Source organism: Pleurodeles waltl, chromosome 11 (assembly GCF_031143425.1).
Source record: "Pleurodeles waltl isolate 20211129_DDA chromosome 11, aPleWal1.hap1.20221129, whole genome shotgun sequence".
NCBI lineage: Eukaryota > Metazoa > Chordata > Amphibia > Caudata > Salamandridae > Pleurodeles > Pleurodeles waltl.
The window spans coordinates 719,414,369-719,429,134 of NC_090450.1; the positions used below are offsets into that span (position 1 = coordinate 719,414,369).

General features: G+C 47.9%; 1 protein-coding gene across 1 annotated transcript in view; it reads left to right on the forward strand.

Moving 5' to 3' along the window:
* The first annotated feature begins 3,262 nt into the window (after window positions 1–3,262).
* The window catches only part of FAM178B (family with sequence similarity 178 member B), an 80,507-nt gene continuing 69,003 nt past the window's right edge, over window positions 3,263–14,766 (forward strand). The window contains exon 1 of the mRNA XM_069215478.1: window positions 3,263–3,336. Coding sequence (XP_069071579.1) covers window positions 3,298–3,336 — 39 coding nt within the window. The 5' untranslated portion in view covers window positions 3,263–3,297. The remainder of the gene's footprint in view (window positions 3,337–14,766) is intronic.

Here is a 14,766-nt window from a genome sequence, read left to right on the forward strand (position 1 = left end):
TCCATTTAAAAGTGATAGTTTTCAAATATAAATTTGGAAACATAAATTTGGAAACATTAATTATTTCCTTTAACCTGAGAACACCACCAAGAGTAAATTAAAGAGACAAGTCACTTGGTATGTGCGCTTTATGGGTGGCCTGGGTTCCTATCATACATGAACAACATTACACTTTAATAAATCAAATATAGAAGCAGGTTTTGTGCAGCGCACACCACGAATCATGTATTTCGAGGTCTAAGTGAGACTAAACAATTGCCTGGGATCAAACAATTTGGAAAAGTGGGTAAGCCGGGATTAGTTCCAGGTTTTCTGGTTTTTCCATAGTTTATTTCAGCCACTAGATGTATATAATTTGCTTCTCCTACACCTACCTTGCCACCAATCCCTCCAGCCACCCCAACGACCGCCACTGCCCTGGCATCAGTGCGGCCCCCAGGCACGTCACAGACCAAACTTTTTGGCCCCAGAGAAAATTTTTGTGAGTACCCATGGTTTAGAATATATCTCTAGCTCCTCACTGGGAGCTGGCATCAGTGCCCCACATAGAGTGTGTCATAGGCTGTACAGTGCTCAGAGCTGTCTCCGGCGTGGGCTGCATAGAGTATATGTCAGGCTCTACATTTGGAGCAGACACCAGAGTGCACAGCACAGAATACATCTCAGGCTCAAAAGCTGTCAGAAGAGAATTCAGTGAAGTTTACTGCATGCCCTTCAGAACTCAGAGTTGAGCGTACACAGGTCCCCTCAGCAGAGTGGGCAGCACATAGTATATCTCATGCACTCCACGCAGAAGTGCCTGCTGTGTGTATAGAACAGTTTTTTGTAACATTTAAATTTTAAGTATAGCATCACAAGATCAGAGAAATGTACAACGTTTATTTTATCACCACCGAATGAACTTGATGAACTTGTATGTTTTAAGCTTTTTAATTTTGTTAGAGCTTTTTTTTTTAAAAAAATGTTGATAGAAGTCGTAAATTGATGGAACTGTTGTATTTATGGTTGAAGTTTACTTTATTGCTGACCTGCTTTAAGGTCTAAATCATTTCGTAAATAAATCTGAAATTTGTCTAAAGTACAGATGTTTTCTCAGTGGCTCCACTCAGCTCACTGCAGTGTGTACAGTATAGAGTGTATCTGAGGTTCTCTTTCAGTGATGTCTTCCGTGAGTAAAGGGGTCCCAATCTCTAGTCCGACCACACCGCAGAGTGTACAGTACGGAGAGGGCCTGGGCTTTCACTCGTGGCTGATTGCAGTGTGTAAAGTACAGAGGTAGCTCAGGCTCCCACTCATGACTGATCGCAGTGTGTAAAGTAAAGAGGAGGCTCAGACTCTCATTCATGTCTGATTGCAGTGTGTAAAGTAAAGAGGGGGCGCAGGCTCTCACTCGTGGCTGATTGCAGTTTGTAAAGTACAGAGGTGGCTCAGGCTCTCACTGAGGCTGATTACAGTGTGTAAACAAAAGAGGGGGCTCAGGCTCTCACTCAGGCTGATTACAGTGTTTGAAGTAAAGAGGGGTCTCAGGCTCTCACTCATGCTGATTGCAGTATGTAAAGTAAAGAGGAGGCTCTGGTTCTCACTCTTGGCCGATAGCAGTGTGTGAAGTAAAGAGAGGGCTCGGGCTCTCACTCATGGCTGATTGGACTGTGTAAAGTAAAGAGGGGGCTCATGCTGTTACTCATGGCTGATTGCAGTGTGTAAAGTAAAGAGGGGTCTGAGGCTGTCACTCATGGCTGATTGCAGTGCATAAAATAAAGAGGGGGTCAAACTCAGGCTCATGGCTGTTAGGAGTTTGTGAAGTACAGAGGTGGCTGAGGCTCTCACTCATGGCTAATAGGATGTAAAGTAAAGAAGGGTCTCAAGATGTCATTTGTGGCTGATGGTAGTGTGTGAAGTACAGAGGGGCACAGGCTGTTACTCATGGCTGATAGCAGTGTGTGAAGTACAGAGGAAGCTCAGGCTCTCATTCGTGGCTGATTGCAGTGTGTGAAGAACAGAGAGAGCTAAGACTCGGGTTCATGGCTGACAGCAATGTATTAAGTACAGAGGGGCACGGGCTCTTACGGGCTCTAATGAAGGAGCCCAGGCTCTCACCCATGGCTGTTTGCAGTGTGTATGGGGGGGGGGGGGCAGTCTCTCAACTATGGCTGTTTGCAGTTGTAAAGTAAAAAGGTGGTTCGGGCACTCGCTCTTGGCTGATTCCAGTGTGTAGAGTAGATAGGGAACTCAGGCTCTCACATATGGCTGATAGCAGTGTGTGAAGCACGGAGGAAGCTCAGGCTCTCACTCATCGTTTACTCCAGTGCCTAAAAGAGTACTGAGGGAGTTCAAACCCGTGAATGACTGCAGTGTGTAAAGTGCAGAGGAAGCTCAGGCTCTCACCCATGGCTGTTTGCAGTGTGTATGGGGGGGCAGTCTCTCAACTATGGCTGTTTGCAGTTGTAAAGTAAAAAGGTGGCTCGGGCACTCGCTCTTGGCTGATTCCAGTGTGTAGAGTAGATAGGGAACTCAGGCTCTCACATATGGCTGATAGCAGCGTGTGAAGCACAGAGGAAGCTCAGGCTCTCACTCATCGTTTACCCCAGTGCCTAAAAGAGTACTGAGGGAGTTCAAACCCGTGAATGACTGCAGTGTGTAAAGTGCAGAGGAAGCTCAGGCTCTCACCCATGGCTGTTTGCAGTGTGTAAATACTGAGAGGACCACTGGCTCTCACTCGTGGCTGATTGCAGTAATGAAAATACTTCAGTGAGTGCTGACTGCAGTGTGTACAACACAGAGAGGGGCTGAGGCTCCCTACCTGATGGTCATTGCAGTTTGTGTAGCACAGAGCATATCTTAGGCCTCTTCCTCAGTGCTGACTGTTGTATGGACAACACACAGTAGGTTTGAGCCCCACACACTGCGCTGGTGACGTCTCAAATGGACACGGAGAAGGTCTGTGTGCTAATTATAGGATGTATAGAGTGAGTGACATATTACGGTGAAGGATTAAGTGCAGATCTAGAACTGCTCGCTTCATCCTGGTTCAGGATGTGGTGGTTCTGAGTGCATTGGGTGTAGTGTGGAGTAGCTCGCCCAGTGTTGTTGATATGTGTAGGTTACAAAGTAGGCCTCAGGTTCGAGACTCAGCGGTGGTGCTGACAGCAGAGTGCACAGAATCGGTATTAAAAAGTGTAGTCATTGCTGGTCCTGCAGTTTGTGTCGTGTAAAGAGCTTAGGCTCCACATGAATGACATGTGTTATCTATTCCCACAGGTCTGCTACCTCTGCCACACTTTGCTCACGTTGGCCAACATGGTAGTTGGGAGTGAGGCCATCTCCCGGGATAACTGGGTGAGTAAACAGCTGAGTAAACCGCTCGCACATCTGTGCATACTTGCTCTCCTCAGCAGCACGCTCTTGGGCTCGAGGGGCCCGTCTCCCATATCCAGTTTCCATTTTTGTCCGGACCTTATTTGTCTGCAGCAGAGGCTTTGTTTGTCCTCCCTTGTGCCGTCGTTTTTTGACTGGCCTTGTACTTGTTTGAGATACCGCTTGTTCCGAGGCGCGGTGTGACGAGTGGCACTGTGAGGTGATGATAAGTGGCCCCATTCAAAGTGAGATAGCCTGAGCCAGTCATGTTTTTAACCGACATTTGTACTTTTTCCTCCTACGTTCTAAACAGTATGCACAAGTCCGTCCAGTCAAGCCTGGTGCCAAAGGTTGACATGGAAGCACTTGTCAGATTTGCCCTTCTGTATCCCATTGCCTGCCTCTCACCAGAAACTCAGTTTCCTTCTCTGACGAGTGGCTCTGTCTCTGTCAGAACGAACGTATCTGGTCAGTAAATATGTCCCTGGAGTTCGTTCTGTCCTTGGCAATGACTGTTTCTGTCTTTAGACCGTATCTCCATATGGCCACTCATCCAGAGGGCTACCGACATTTTGAGGATTTTTACAACTTTACCTTTTTTCCTATGTTTTGGTAGTTTAAAAGGTACCCAAAGATGCCTTTTTTTAAAATGAGAAAAATGTGCTGTGCAAGAAAGGTGGCTTCTTTTTCTACAGATGGCATCAACAAAAGGTTCACTGTGCTAAGATCATCTTTGTCCCAGCTTTCAGAAACAGGCAGAGATGTAAAAGAAAATTCGCCTTTCCAGGGTACTTATTGCAATTTTTCAAGTGGTGGTCAACATTTTATATTTTTCCGGTTTGTGTGTACTTACAGTTAGTGGAGGGATGGGGGGAGTGTGAAACCGGAAACATAGATTTCTGAAAAGTAGATACAAATCTGAATTCAGCAAAGTGTCATTTGTGTGGATAGCTTATATGTGTACCAAAGAAACTAAAGCTTGAAATACAAAAAATGTAGTGAAAGTAAGTAGAAAAATATACAAATAGATGATGGTGTTTTCATTTTTAAGTGTGTGCACTAAAGGCCAGTCTACAAACAGATGTACTGTTATGTAAATTAGGCTTTACCAGTCGCAGAAATATAAAGCATGTGTCGATTGTCGAAGAACACGAGATACCTACATTCATCAACCACGCTGCCAACTTATGATGTTTTTTTCATTCTGTTTCGACCATGCACACATTCATATTTATAAAACAAACCTTATTGAGTTTTGTGGTATAGAAAGAAATATGTAATATATATTATAGTTACAGCCATCTTGTATATTGCAAGTAGACAAGGTTGTTAGCATTACATTTGACTTGAAAGCAGTCGTTGTACAGAGCACATAACGAACATTAGTAAGCAATGTAAGAGGTGTGTGTGCAGAGGCTTTGTAACAGAATATCGCTGAAAAAAGGAACAAAGGGACACATAGAAACACAATATCAACTCCTTACCCCCACCCTAACCCCAACTACGCGTTTCCTGTGCATTACATCAAAGGGTAGGCAGGGTAAGGGGTTGTGGGAAGGGATGAGAGCAACATCTAAGAAACAAGGTGGACCTGCGACACAACACAAACCCGAAGGTGATGAATCTGCTTCGGTATTTAACAACTTCTACGTGGAAGGTCAGGTGACAGTAGCTATACATAGGTAATGGGCTCCTCATTCTCCCATGGACTCTTTACGTAACGTCTGTTAGGGTCTTCAAAATTACTTGTAGGTCATCCTAAGCTAAAGCTATTGTCTACAGAGAACACGATACTCCTCTCTTCTTAGTGCACATCCTTCTGCCATGCCCCAGTGTATGATCTTGTCCCATCAACTGACTGTAAGGGGGTCTCGGGAGGATTTACAGTGTCTGGTAATCTGTGTTAGGGCAAGGAAAGCTCTACAATGTATGACAAAGATTTAGAGTGGCACATTCATAAGGTAAAATCTCATGAATCAGACGTGGACATGAAGGAAAGTTATGCATTTTGAAATGTGCCCAAGAATCAGAGTTTGAGAATAGGGGTTATTTTTCACCCTCTGAATTTGGGGTTACCCATAATACATGTTGATGTTTTTTGTGCACTCTGGATTACACGTGAAAGTAAAAAATGTTAAGAACGTCCGAATTCCCACAGTTCTCATAAAAACAATAGTACACAGGTGTGAGTGGGGCTGTCACTCTGGGCACTAAAGCCCCACAAACGTACCATGGAAACATGAAGATTTTTTATTTGAATTACACTGATTATTGGGATAGGGATAGCTGCGTTATTTGGGCCTTTGGGTAACATACCAGCCCGTGCATTTTTTTAAATTAGACACCCGGGACGGTTCACGGTTATGTGGCTTACATGGATCACCTACTTTTTCTTCAGAGAATGTCCTGCAAATGTCAAATATGACAAAAATCAAAGCACGTCCTCAGATTCCCTTGAGGTGACGTTAAAATCTGTGGGGAGCAACAAACGTTCTACCACAAGGCATTGCCAAACTTCTCCCAATAAAAAATGTTCTCTACTTGTGTAGTGTGGCCGGACACTGGCAACAGGAAAGGCCTCAAAACACACTATAGAAAAGTCTCAATTTTGGCTTTGAACTTCCATCATTCTGTGGATGTAAATAGCTGCGGTATTTAGGCGGTATTTAGGCATCCAAGGAAACTTACCAATCCCAAACATTTCTGAAATGCAGACACCGACACCCGGGAGCGTCCAGGGTACTATGTCTTGCATGATTGTCATTGCTTTTTTACCCAGATTGCCCTGAAAACACCCTCAAATTTACGAGGGAAATTTTCACAATCAATTTGGATTGACTGAAGATCTATTACCCACTGTTACCATATATCTCCTAACTGAAACAGTATCATGGATCGACAGAAGTTCTACCAAATAACATTGCCTCACTTCTCTCAATAAAAATGGTACTCCTCATCTGAGGGCGGATCTGTCATCCTAAACTAAAACACTCTGTGTAAACGTCTCAATTTTGTATTTGAATTTCCATTTTTATGAGGCTGTGGGGAGCCCCTGTATTTGGTCCAAGGTTAGCTAGTACCCTTGGAAATCTACCAATCCAAGATATTTCTGAAAACTAGATCTCCGGAACAGGACAGGGTGGGTTGACTTGCCTGTATTCCACTACATTCTACCTGGAATATCTTGCCAATGGCAGACAGAATTTCCTCACATTTATGTGCAGGAAAATTTTAGAGTCTAAGGGGATTGACAAAACACCTACCACACTCCACCTGATAAGATCAGTACCCCATTTGGGTTGGTGGGCATATAACTAGCAAAAGCAAAGTCCCCAAAATACGATGTAGAAACATCAGTAGTTTTCCTTTGAGCTTCGTCATACTTCTGTCATTCTGGGGATGTAGGTAGCTGCGTTATTTGGGCCTCAGATTGGTGGTAAGGGACCACTGAACACTGGAAGCACATAAATCTTCTGTAGCCAATGATGGTCAGGCAGGTTGGCCCTCAAACCTTTTTTGCCAGGTTCGCAAAATAAGACAATCATGATGACATGTCTTTTCACCATTCTAAAGCAAGGAGTAGCCAGGTCACCTCTTCTGTTGCAAGAAGTTATAGCATTGGTCGAACAAACACTAAGGCCCTAATTTAGATCTAGGGGGAGTAGGAGGGCCACCGTAATCCAGCAGTCCTCTTGGCCCATCAAACTTGCAGTTCACCTCCTCAGTTTTTACTAGCCTCTAATCTATAAAATCTAACTAGGTAAATTGTCATGTGCCACCTGAATGCTAATCCTATCACATGTACATGCTTGATAATGAGGTTTTAGCAGTAGGGTTAGGAATAGAGAATAGCACTTGATAGTTAGATTTTGACAGTAGGTTATAGACCATATCTGTACCCAACCTTCGCAACAGCCTATGTCACACCAATGATGAGAAGCCTGGGTGGTGTTGCTACTACCATGTTAGACTCCTCATTTTTGTTCTCATGAGGTATCTCCTACACATTTTTTCATTCACCTTGTTGTGTGTTTTCGTTTGTAACCTTTTCTGAACATTTACTATTTTTTTGATATCCATAAATGTAGTACAATGACGTTATAATGTACTACATCTGACAGAGATTTCTAGTTGCAGATTCCTTACCTTAGAATCTCCCCCAGGTGTCAGTCTGGATCCAGAGATTTTTCTTTGAGCAGTACCCTTAGTGCCGCTAGGTGGTGTCGGTCGACTCCTCATCCGTTGCTGGCATCATGGTCACCGGATATGACATCGTGGGTAGTTTAAAGGCACCACCCCGTCACGGTGATGTCAGTTCTTTTCTTTCCATGTCAGCCTTCACCTGGGTCTGAGAGAGCTACTCTTACAGTCGCTTTTGACTGGCCTTTTGACTTTTTGTCAACGTTTTTTTACTTCGGGTGCATCGAGAGGTTGTCTCATAAGACCAGCTTCAAGATCTGCGACACCTGTCACTGCCTGGTATCGGTGACGAATCCGCACCTGGTGTGTTTGTGGTGCTTGAAGCGCGACCACGATCCAAAGTCGTACTCCCACTGCCGGGCCATGAACCCAAAGGCTTTGAGAGAGCTGCCCCTAAAGCTGCTCATAGTCCGGCTCTTCATCGCTCCTGGTCTCAGTCGAGAGGAAGCTCCTGAGACCACTTGCGGAGCCATCACCGCTCCTCCTCGTCCCACTCCAAATCGTCAGGTCATTCAGTTAAGCACATGAAGAAGTCGAAGAAGCAAAAGCGTTCTTCGACTTCACCCTGTCAGTTGGATGATGTGTTTTCGCAGGAGAAGGAGTGTCCTTTCCCTAGGCCTCTGTCTTCGGAGCATGTTTCTGGGTCGGCTCCGTGCCTCCCTGAGTTTGCGGAAGCTAGAGCCACCCTTGCCCAATTAAAAGAATTTTATGTGGTCATGTGCCTCACCTTTGGGCAGTACGGCCCTGTTGGGAAGCCTCAGGGCCCTGCAGGGTTGGAAGGGGTCCCTTTGGGTTCCATAACAGCAGCTTCTGCCTCGGCTCAAAGGGACACCCAAGGGTCCACTTCCCGCTCTGGACAGGCATCAGTCGTACCCTTGCGTCCTTCCCCAATGACGGTTCCAGCGTCAACGCTCCTGACGTCGCCTTGGCCCACAGGCGGCAATCCTATATTCATCACCGACATGGAGTCAGAGCGGCATCGCTCTACGCCAGTTCCAACTTCGGTGGGGACCTTGGTCCCTAGATCAGATCCTGACCCTTATTCTTATGGGTATGAATTCGGTAGGAGTATGGAGGGGTCGCTAGACCCACTAGATTTCCAGCTTGAAGGCCCTATGGACTGGGCTCAACAACTGGGTGAAGCCAGCGGTGTGGATACCTCCCCTGGTGCTGGTATGCTTTCTTCCCCTACCGTGGCTATGGAGGAGGGGGCTTCCTGCTCCATTGTGGTGTGGAGAGCGGCGAGGTCTTGGGCTTCGAGCTGTCTTCGGTGGCTGCCAGGACCAATCTCCTGATTGAGGTGCTTCAGCCTGGGGATTCCACATCAGAGTCCTGTTGGGGACCTGGTCCAAACCCAGCACAGGGGCTCTTGTTGATAGGACAATAGCTCGCCCCTATAGGCCTGTGTAGGAAGTTGGCTCTGTATATGCTATCTCAAAGTGAGAGATAGTGTGCACAGAGTCCAGGGGTTCCCCTTAGAAGTTGATATTGGCAATAATAGGTAATACTAATGTTCTATTTGTGGTAGTGTGGTCGAGCAGTTAGGCTTATCAGAGGGTATTGGTAAGCATTTGTTGTACCCACACAGGCAATGGAAACACACACTCAAAGACTTAACTCCCGGCCAATAGGTTTTTAGATAGAAAAATATTATTTTCTTAATTTATTTTAGAACCACAAGATTCCGATATCAAGTAAGTACATAAATTGTAAGGTACTTGGCATAGGTAAATGTAGAACTTTGAGAACTTTGAATCCAAACAGTAATGTACACAGTTTAGCATAAAATGGCAATAAGCTATTTTAAAAATGGACACAGTGCAAAATTCAACTGTTCCTGGGGGAGGTAAGTAAAGGTTAGTTTGTCAAGTAAGTAAAGCACTTACAAGTTCAGTCTCTGGGGCACAGGCAGCCCACCATTGGGGGTTCAAGTTAACCCCAAACACCCAGCACCAGCAACACAGGGCCGGTCAGGTGCAGAGGTCAAAGAGGGGCCCAAATAACATGGGCGCCTATGGAGACTAGGGGTGCTCCGGTTCCAGTCTGCTAGCAGGTAAGTACCTGCGTCCTCGGGGAGCAGACCAGGGTGGTTTTGTAGAGCACTGGGGGGGAGGTCCCAACCAGGCACACAAAATACACCCTAAGAGGAACAGGGGCGGCCAGGTGCAGTGTGCTAACAAGACATTGTGTTTTGTATTGCTTTCAATGGAGAAACCGTGGGGTCACTCTGGCGATGCAGGCAGGGCACAGGGGAGGCTTCTCGGGACAGCCACCAACTGGACAAAGATGAGGCCCGCCTGCTGGTCACTCCTGCACCGATAGTTGGTTCCTCTCGGGCCTAGGGGCTGCGGGTGCAGTGCTTCTTTCAGGTGTTGGGGTCTTTGTAACCGGGCAGTCGCGGTCAGGGGGATCCTCTAGATTCTCCCTGCAGGCGTCGCCGTGGGGGTGCAGGGAGGTTGTCTCAGGGTGGACATGTCGTGGGGGCCGCCTGGGGGTCCTCGCTGCAGTGCTGGTTTCTCTGGACACAGGCCGGGGGTGTCGGGTGCAGAGTGTTGGGGACTCACGCTTCAGGAGTGAGGTGGGAGTCCCTTTAAAGATGGTTTCTTCTTTGTTGTTTTGGACAGAGCTGCTGTCCACAGGAGTTTCTTGGGCCTTTGGGTTGCAGGGCAGTCCTCTGAGTTGGCAGAGGTCACTGGTCTCGCTGGATGCTTTGCTGTTGCAGGTTCTTTGAATCTGGAGACAGGCCGGTAGGGCTGGGGCCAAAGCAGTTGTCGTCTCCTTCTTCTCAGCGGGGTTTTCAGGTCAGCAGTCCTTCTTCTTGTTAGGTCATCAGGATTCTGATTTCCTGGGTTCAGGGTCGCCCCTAAATACTAGATTCAGGGGTGTGTTTAGGGCTGGAGGGCAGTAGCCAATAGCTACAGTCCCTGAGGGTGGCCACACCCTCCTTGTGCCTTCTCCCTTTGGAGAGGGGGGGCACATCCCTAATCCTATTGGACTAAATCCTCCATGCCAAGATGTAGGATTTTCTATGGAAGGGGTCACCTCAGCTCTGGACACCTTAGGGGCTGTCCTGGCTGGAGGGTGACTCCTCCTTGTTTTTCTCATTAACTCCTCTGGACTTGCTGCCACAAGTGGGGGCTGTGTCCAGGAGGACAGGCATCTCCCCTAGCTGGAGTGCCCTGGGGTGGTGTGCACCAGGCTTGAGCCTCTGAGGCTCACTGCCAGGTGTAACAGTTCCTGCAGGGGGAGGTGTGAAGCACCTCCACCCAGGACAGGCTTTGTTCCTGGTCACAGAGTGCACAAAGGCACTCACCCCATGTGGCCATAAACTAGCCTGGAAGGGGCAGGCTGGCAGAGACTGGTCAGCCTAGCACTAGCAGTTGGGCTGGCAGGCAGGGGGCATCTCTAAGATGCCCCCTGAGTGCATTTCTCAATAAATCTCACACTGGCATCAGTGTGGATTTATTGTGCTGAGAAGTTTGACCAAACTTACCAGTATTCAGTGGAGCCATTATGGAACTGTGAAGTTCGTGTTTGACAAACTCCCAGGTCATATACTCTTTATGGCTAACCTGCACATACAATGTCTAAGAATTGGCTTAGACACTGTAGGGGCATAGTGCTCATGCAGCTATGTCCTTACCTGCGGTATAGTGCACCCTGCCTTAGGGCTGTGGGGCCTGCTAGAGGGGTGGCTTATCTATGCCACAGGGTACCTTTTACAAGGGACTTATCTGTGTGCCAGGGCTGTGCCAATTGTGGAGACAAAGGTTCAGTTTTAGGGAAAGAACACTGAAGCTGGGGCCTGGTTAGCAGGGCCCCAGCACACTTTCAATCAAAGCTGGCATCAACAAAAGTCAAAAAGTTAGGGGGTAACCAGGCCAACAGTGGCATTTTCTTACACCCTGTGCCTAGTGACCCGGCTTTCCTGGACCAACACCCCACCACCAAGAGTTTGGTCATCCAAGCCTGGTACGTTCCCTTCTGCTCCTCCAGATAGGGAATCAAAGAAGCTGGACCACCTTGGGAGAAGTTGTTTTCTCTCTCCAGCCTTGCATTGTGGTCCATGAACACCGCATACCTTTTGAGCTGTTACACCCATACTTTATGGGACACAGTTACACAAGTGCTGCCACAGGTCCTGGAGGAGGCCGGGACGTTCTCTCCAAGGCTGTTGCTGATGGAAGAGACCCAGCCAAGTTCACAACAGATGTGGGCTGGATACAGCTGACTCACTGTGCAGATCAGTTGTTTTGATTGTGGCCCTGAGAGGTCATGCTTGGTTACGGACATCTGGCTTTTCAGGGGATGTCCACACTTCTCTGATGGACATGCCCTTCGATGGCACCCACCTCTTTGACAAAGCAGACCATTACTCAAGCGCTTTAAGGAGTCCTGGGTTACAGCCCAGTCCCTTGGTCTCACTGCTGCCACTCGCACCCCTAAGTCGGCTTTTTGCCCCTTTCATGGCTACAGAAGGGGTGTCCAACCACGTCCGTTCCCCGCCAGCCACCATGCTGCGCATGCTGCTCAGCCCGTGCGTGGCCAGAGACATGGGATCCTGCATTGGTGTGGATCAGGGAGCCAGCGGCCTAGCTAGTCCACCACCCCCCTCTGCTGCAGCCTCCACACCTTCCTAGTATGGTGCTTCCCCACCAAGAACCAGTAGGCTGCAGAATTTGCCATCACCTGCCCTGTTGGAACACCATCACATCAGACAGGTGGGTTTTGCAAATAGTCAGAAGGGGCTATTCCCTCCCCTTTATGACTACTCCTCCTGCTATGCCACTATCCTACGATTGGATCACCTGATACTTCTCCGCGAGGAGGTTACTGCTCATTTGGCCAAAGGAGCCATATAGAGGGTCCCTGTGCCAGAAGTAGGTTGTGGTTGTTATTCCCGCTACTTTCTCGTGCCCAAAAAGGACATGGGTCTCTGTCCTGTTCTCAACCTCCGGTCCCTCAATCTCTTCCACAGAAAGAAGTTCAAAATGCTTACTCTGACTCAGGTCCTATCTGCCTTGGATCCTGGAGACTGAATGGTAGCGTTGGGCTTGCAGGACACTTATTATCATATTCCTGTCCTGCCTGCTTACAGATATTACTCACGGTTCCTGGTCGGTTACAAGCATTTTCAATACACTGTGCTATCCAGTCCCTCTCAGGTATTCACCAAAATGATGGCGGTGGTCGCAGCTCATCTGGGCAGGTTAGGGGTTTCAGTCTTCCCCTACCTCACTGACTGGCTGTTGAAGGCGGGCTCACCCCAGGCTGTCGTCTCCTACCTCCAGACTACGTTAGACCTCTTGCATTTGCTGGGGTTCTCTATAAATGCGCCGAAGTCACCTGACTCCCTTTCAGACACTCCCTTTCATCTGAGCTGTTCTGGACACACTGCAGTTTCTGGCCTATCCTGCCCAGTGGCGAGTCCAGGATACTCAGGCTATGATACCGATGTTTCAGCCTCTATATTGGACTTCGGTGAGAATGACTCTGAGGCTGCTGGGCTTTGTGGCCTCCTGCATCCTGCGGCTCACACATGCTAGATGGCATATGCAGGCTCTGCAGTGGGATCTAAAGTTCGATTTGGCTCACCATCAGGGGAATCTTTCCGACATGGTCCAGATCTCAGAGAGGACTGTGCAAGATCTACAGTGGTGGCTTTTGAACCACAATTGGGTCAGAGGCAGATCCCTCTCCCTTCCCCAACCAGATGTGATTGTAGTGACAGATGCATCCCTCCTGGGATTGGGTGGCCGCATGGGAGAGGCGGAGATCAGAGATATCTGGTCTGCGGCAGAGTCTGAGCACCATCTCAACCTTTTGGAGCTCAGGGTGATCAGACAAGCATTAAAAGCATTCCTTCCCTCTCTCAAAGGGAAAGTGGTGCAGGTGTTCATGGACAAAATCACTGCCATGTGGTACTGCAACAAGCACGGCAGGGTGGGGTCGTGGACCCTTTGTCCGGAGGCTGTCCGCTTCTGGACATGGCTGGAACATCAGGACATGTCCCTGATGGTTCAACATTTGGCGGGCTCTCTGAACATCAGAGCGGACAATCTCTGTTGTCAATGCCTGTTCAATCACAAATGGCATCTCCATCCAGAGATGGGGCAAAGTCTGTGGAGAGAGCCTTGGTTAGATCTATTTACCTCCATAGAAAAGGTGCAATGTCAGCTGTTTAGCGAGCTAGAGTTTCCAAGATGGACCTCACTCGGCTACGCTTTTCGTCTGGAGTGGAATTCAGGCCTCCTTTACGCCTTTTCACCAATACCACTTTTGCCCAGAGTTCTCAAGAAGATCAAGAACACCGGCACAAGTCATTTCTCAAGCTCTTGTGAATGGCCATCGATCCTCCGATCAGACAGCCTATTCGAGAGGATCTTCTGTCGCAGTAGCAGGGGATGGTTGTCCATCAGAACCTGTCCAGTCTCTGCCTTCTTGCGTGGAGATTGAGTGGCGGTAGTTGACAGCCTTTGAACTTTCGCCAGAAGTCTGCAATGTTATCTTAGCAGCCAGGCGTCCCTTCACGAAAACGGTACACGCCTGTAAATGGAACAAATTTGTGACATGGTGTACAGACAAGTCTGTTGACCCCCTCTCCACTCCTCTTCCTGAGGCTCTTTTGTTTGTCTTTTCTCTGGCTCAGCAGGGCTGTGCTCTGGGCACCCTCAGGTGTTATTTGTTTGCCATCTTGGCCTTTCTCCGATTCCTTGATCAGCCCTCTTTATTTAAATCTCCCATTGTTGGAAGATTTTTTAAGGGTTTTACCCATCTCTTTCCTCCTTCCCGGTTGATAATGCCCCAGTGGGATTTGAACTTAGTTCTTACCTATCTAATGTACGCACCTTTTGAGCCGCTTCACAACTGTCCTCCTCGCTTGCTTACTTTGAAAACTGCCTTCCTCTGCCTGCAGAGTGAGTGAGCTGCACGCTCTTTCTTCTAAGCCACCTTTCATATCCATCCACCCTGACAAGGTGGTGCTTTGTACTAGTGTTTCATTTCTGCCTAAAGTGGTTACACCCTTTCATGTAGGCCAATCAATCACCTTGCCTACTTTTTTACGTGCCCCGCCATCCTGTTAAGGAAGAGGAGAGACTCCACTGTCTGGACCCAAAAAGAGCATTGGCGCTCTATCTTAATTATACAAAAGAGTTCCAGGTGAACGATCAACTCTTTGTGGGCTATGTGGGTGCAAAGAAAGGTCGGGCA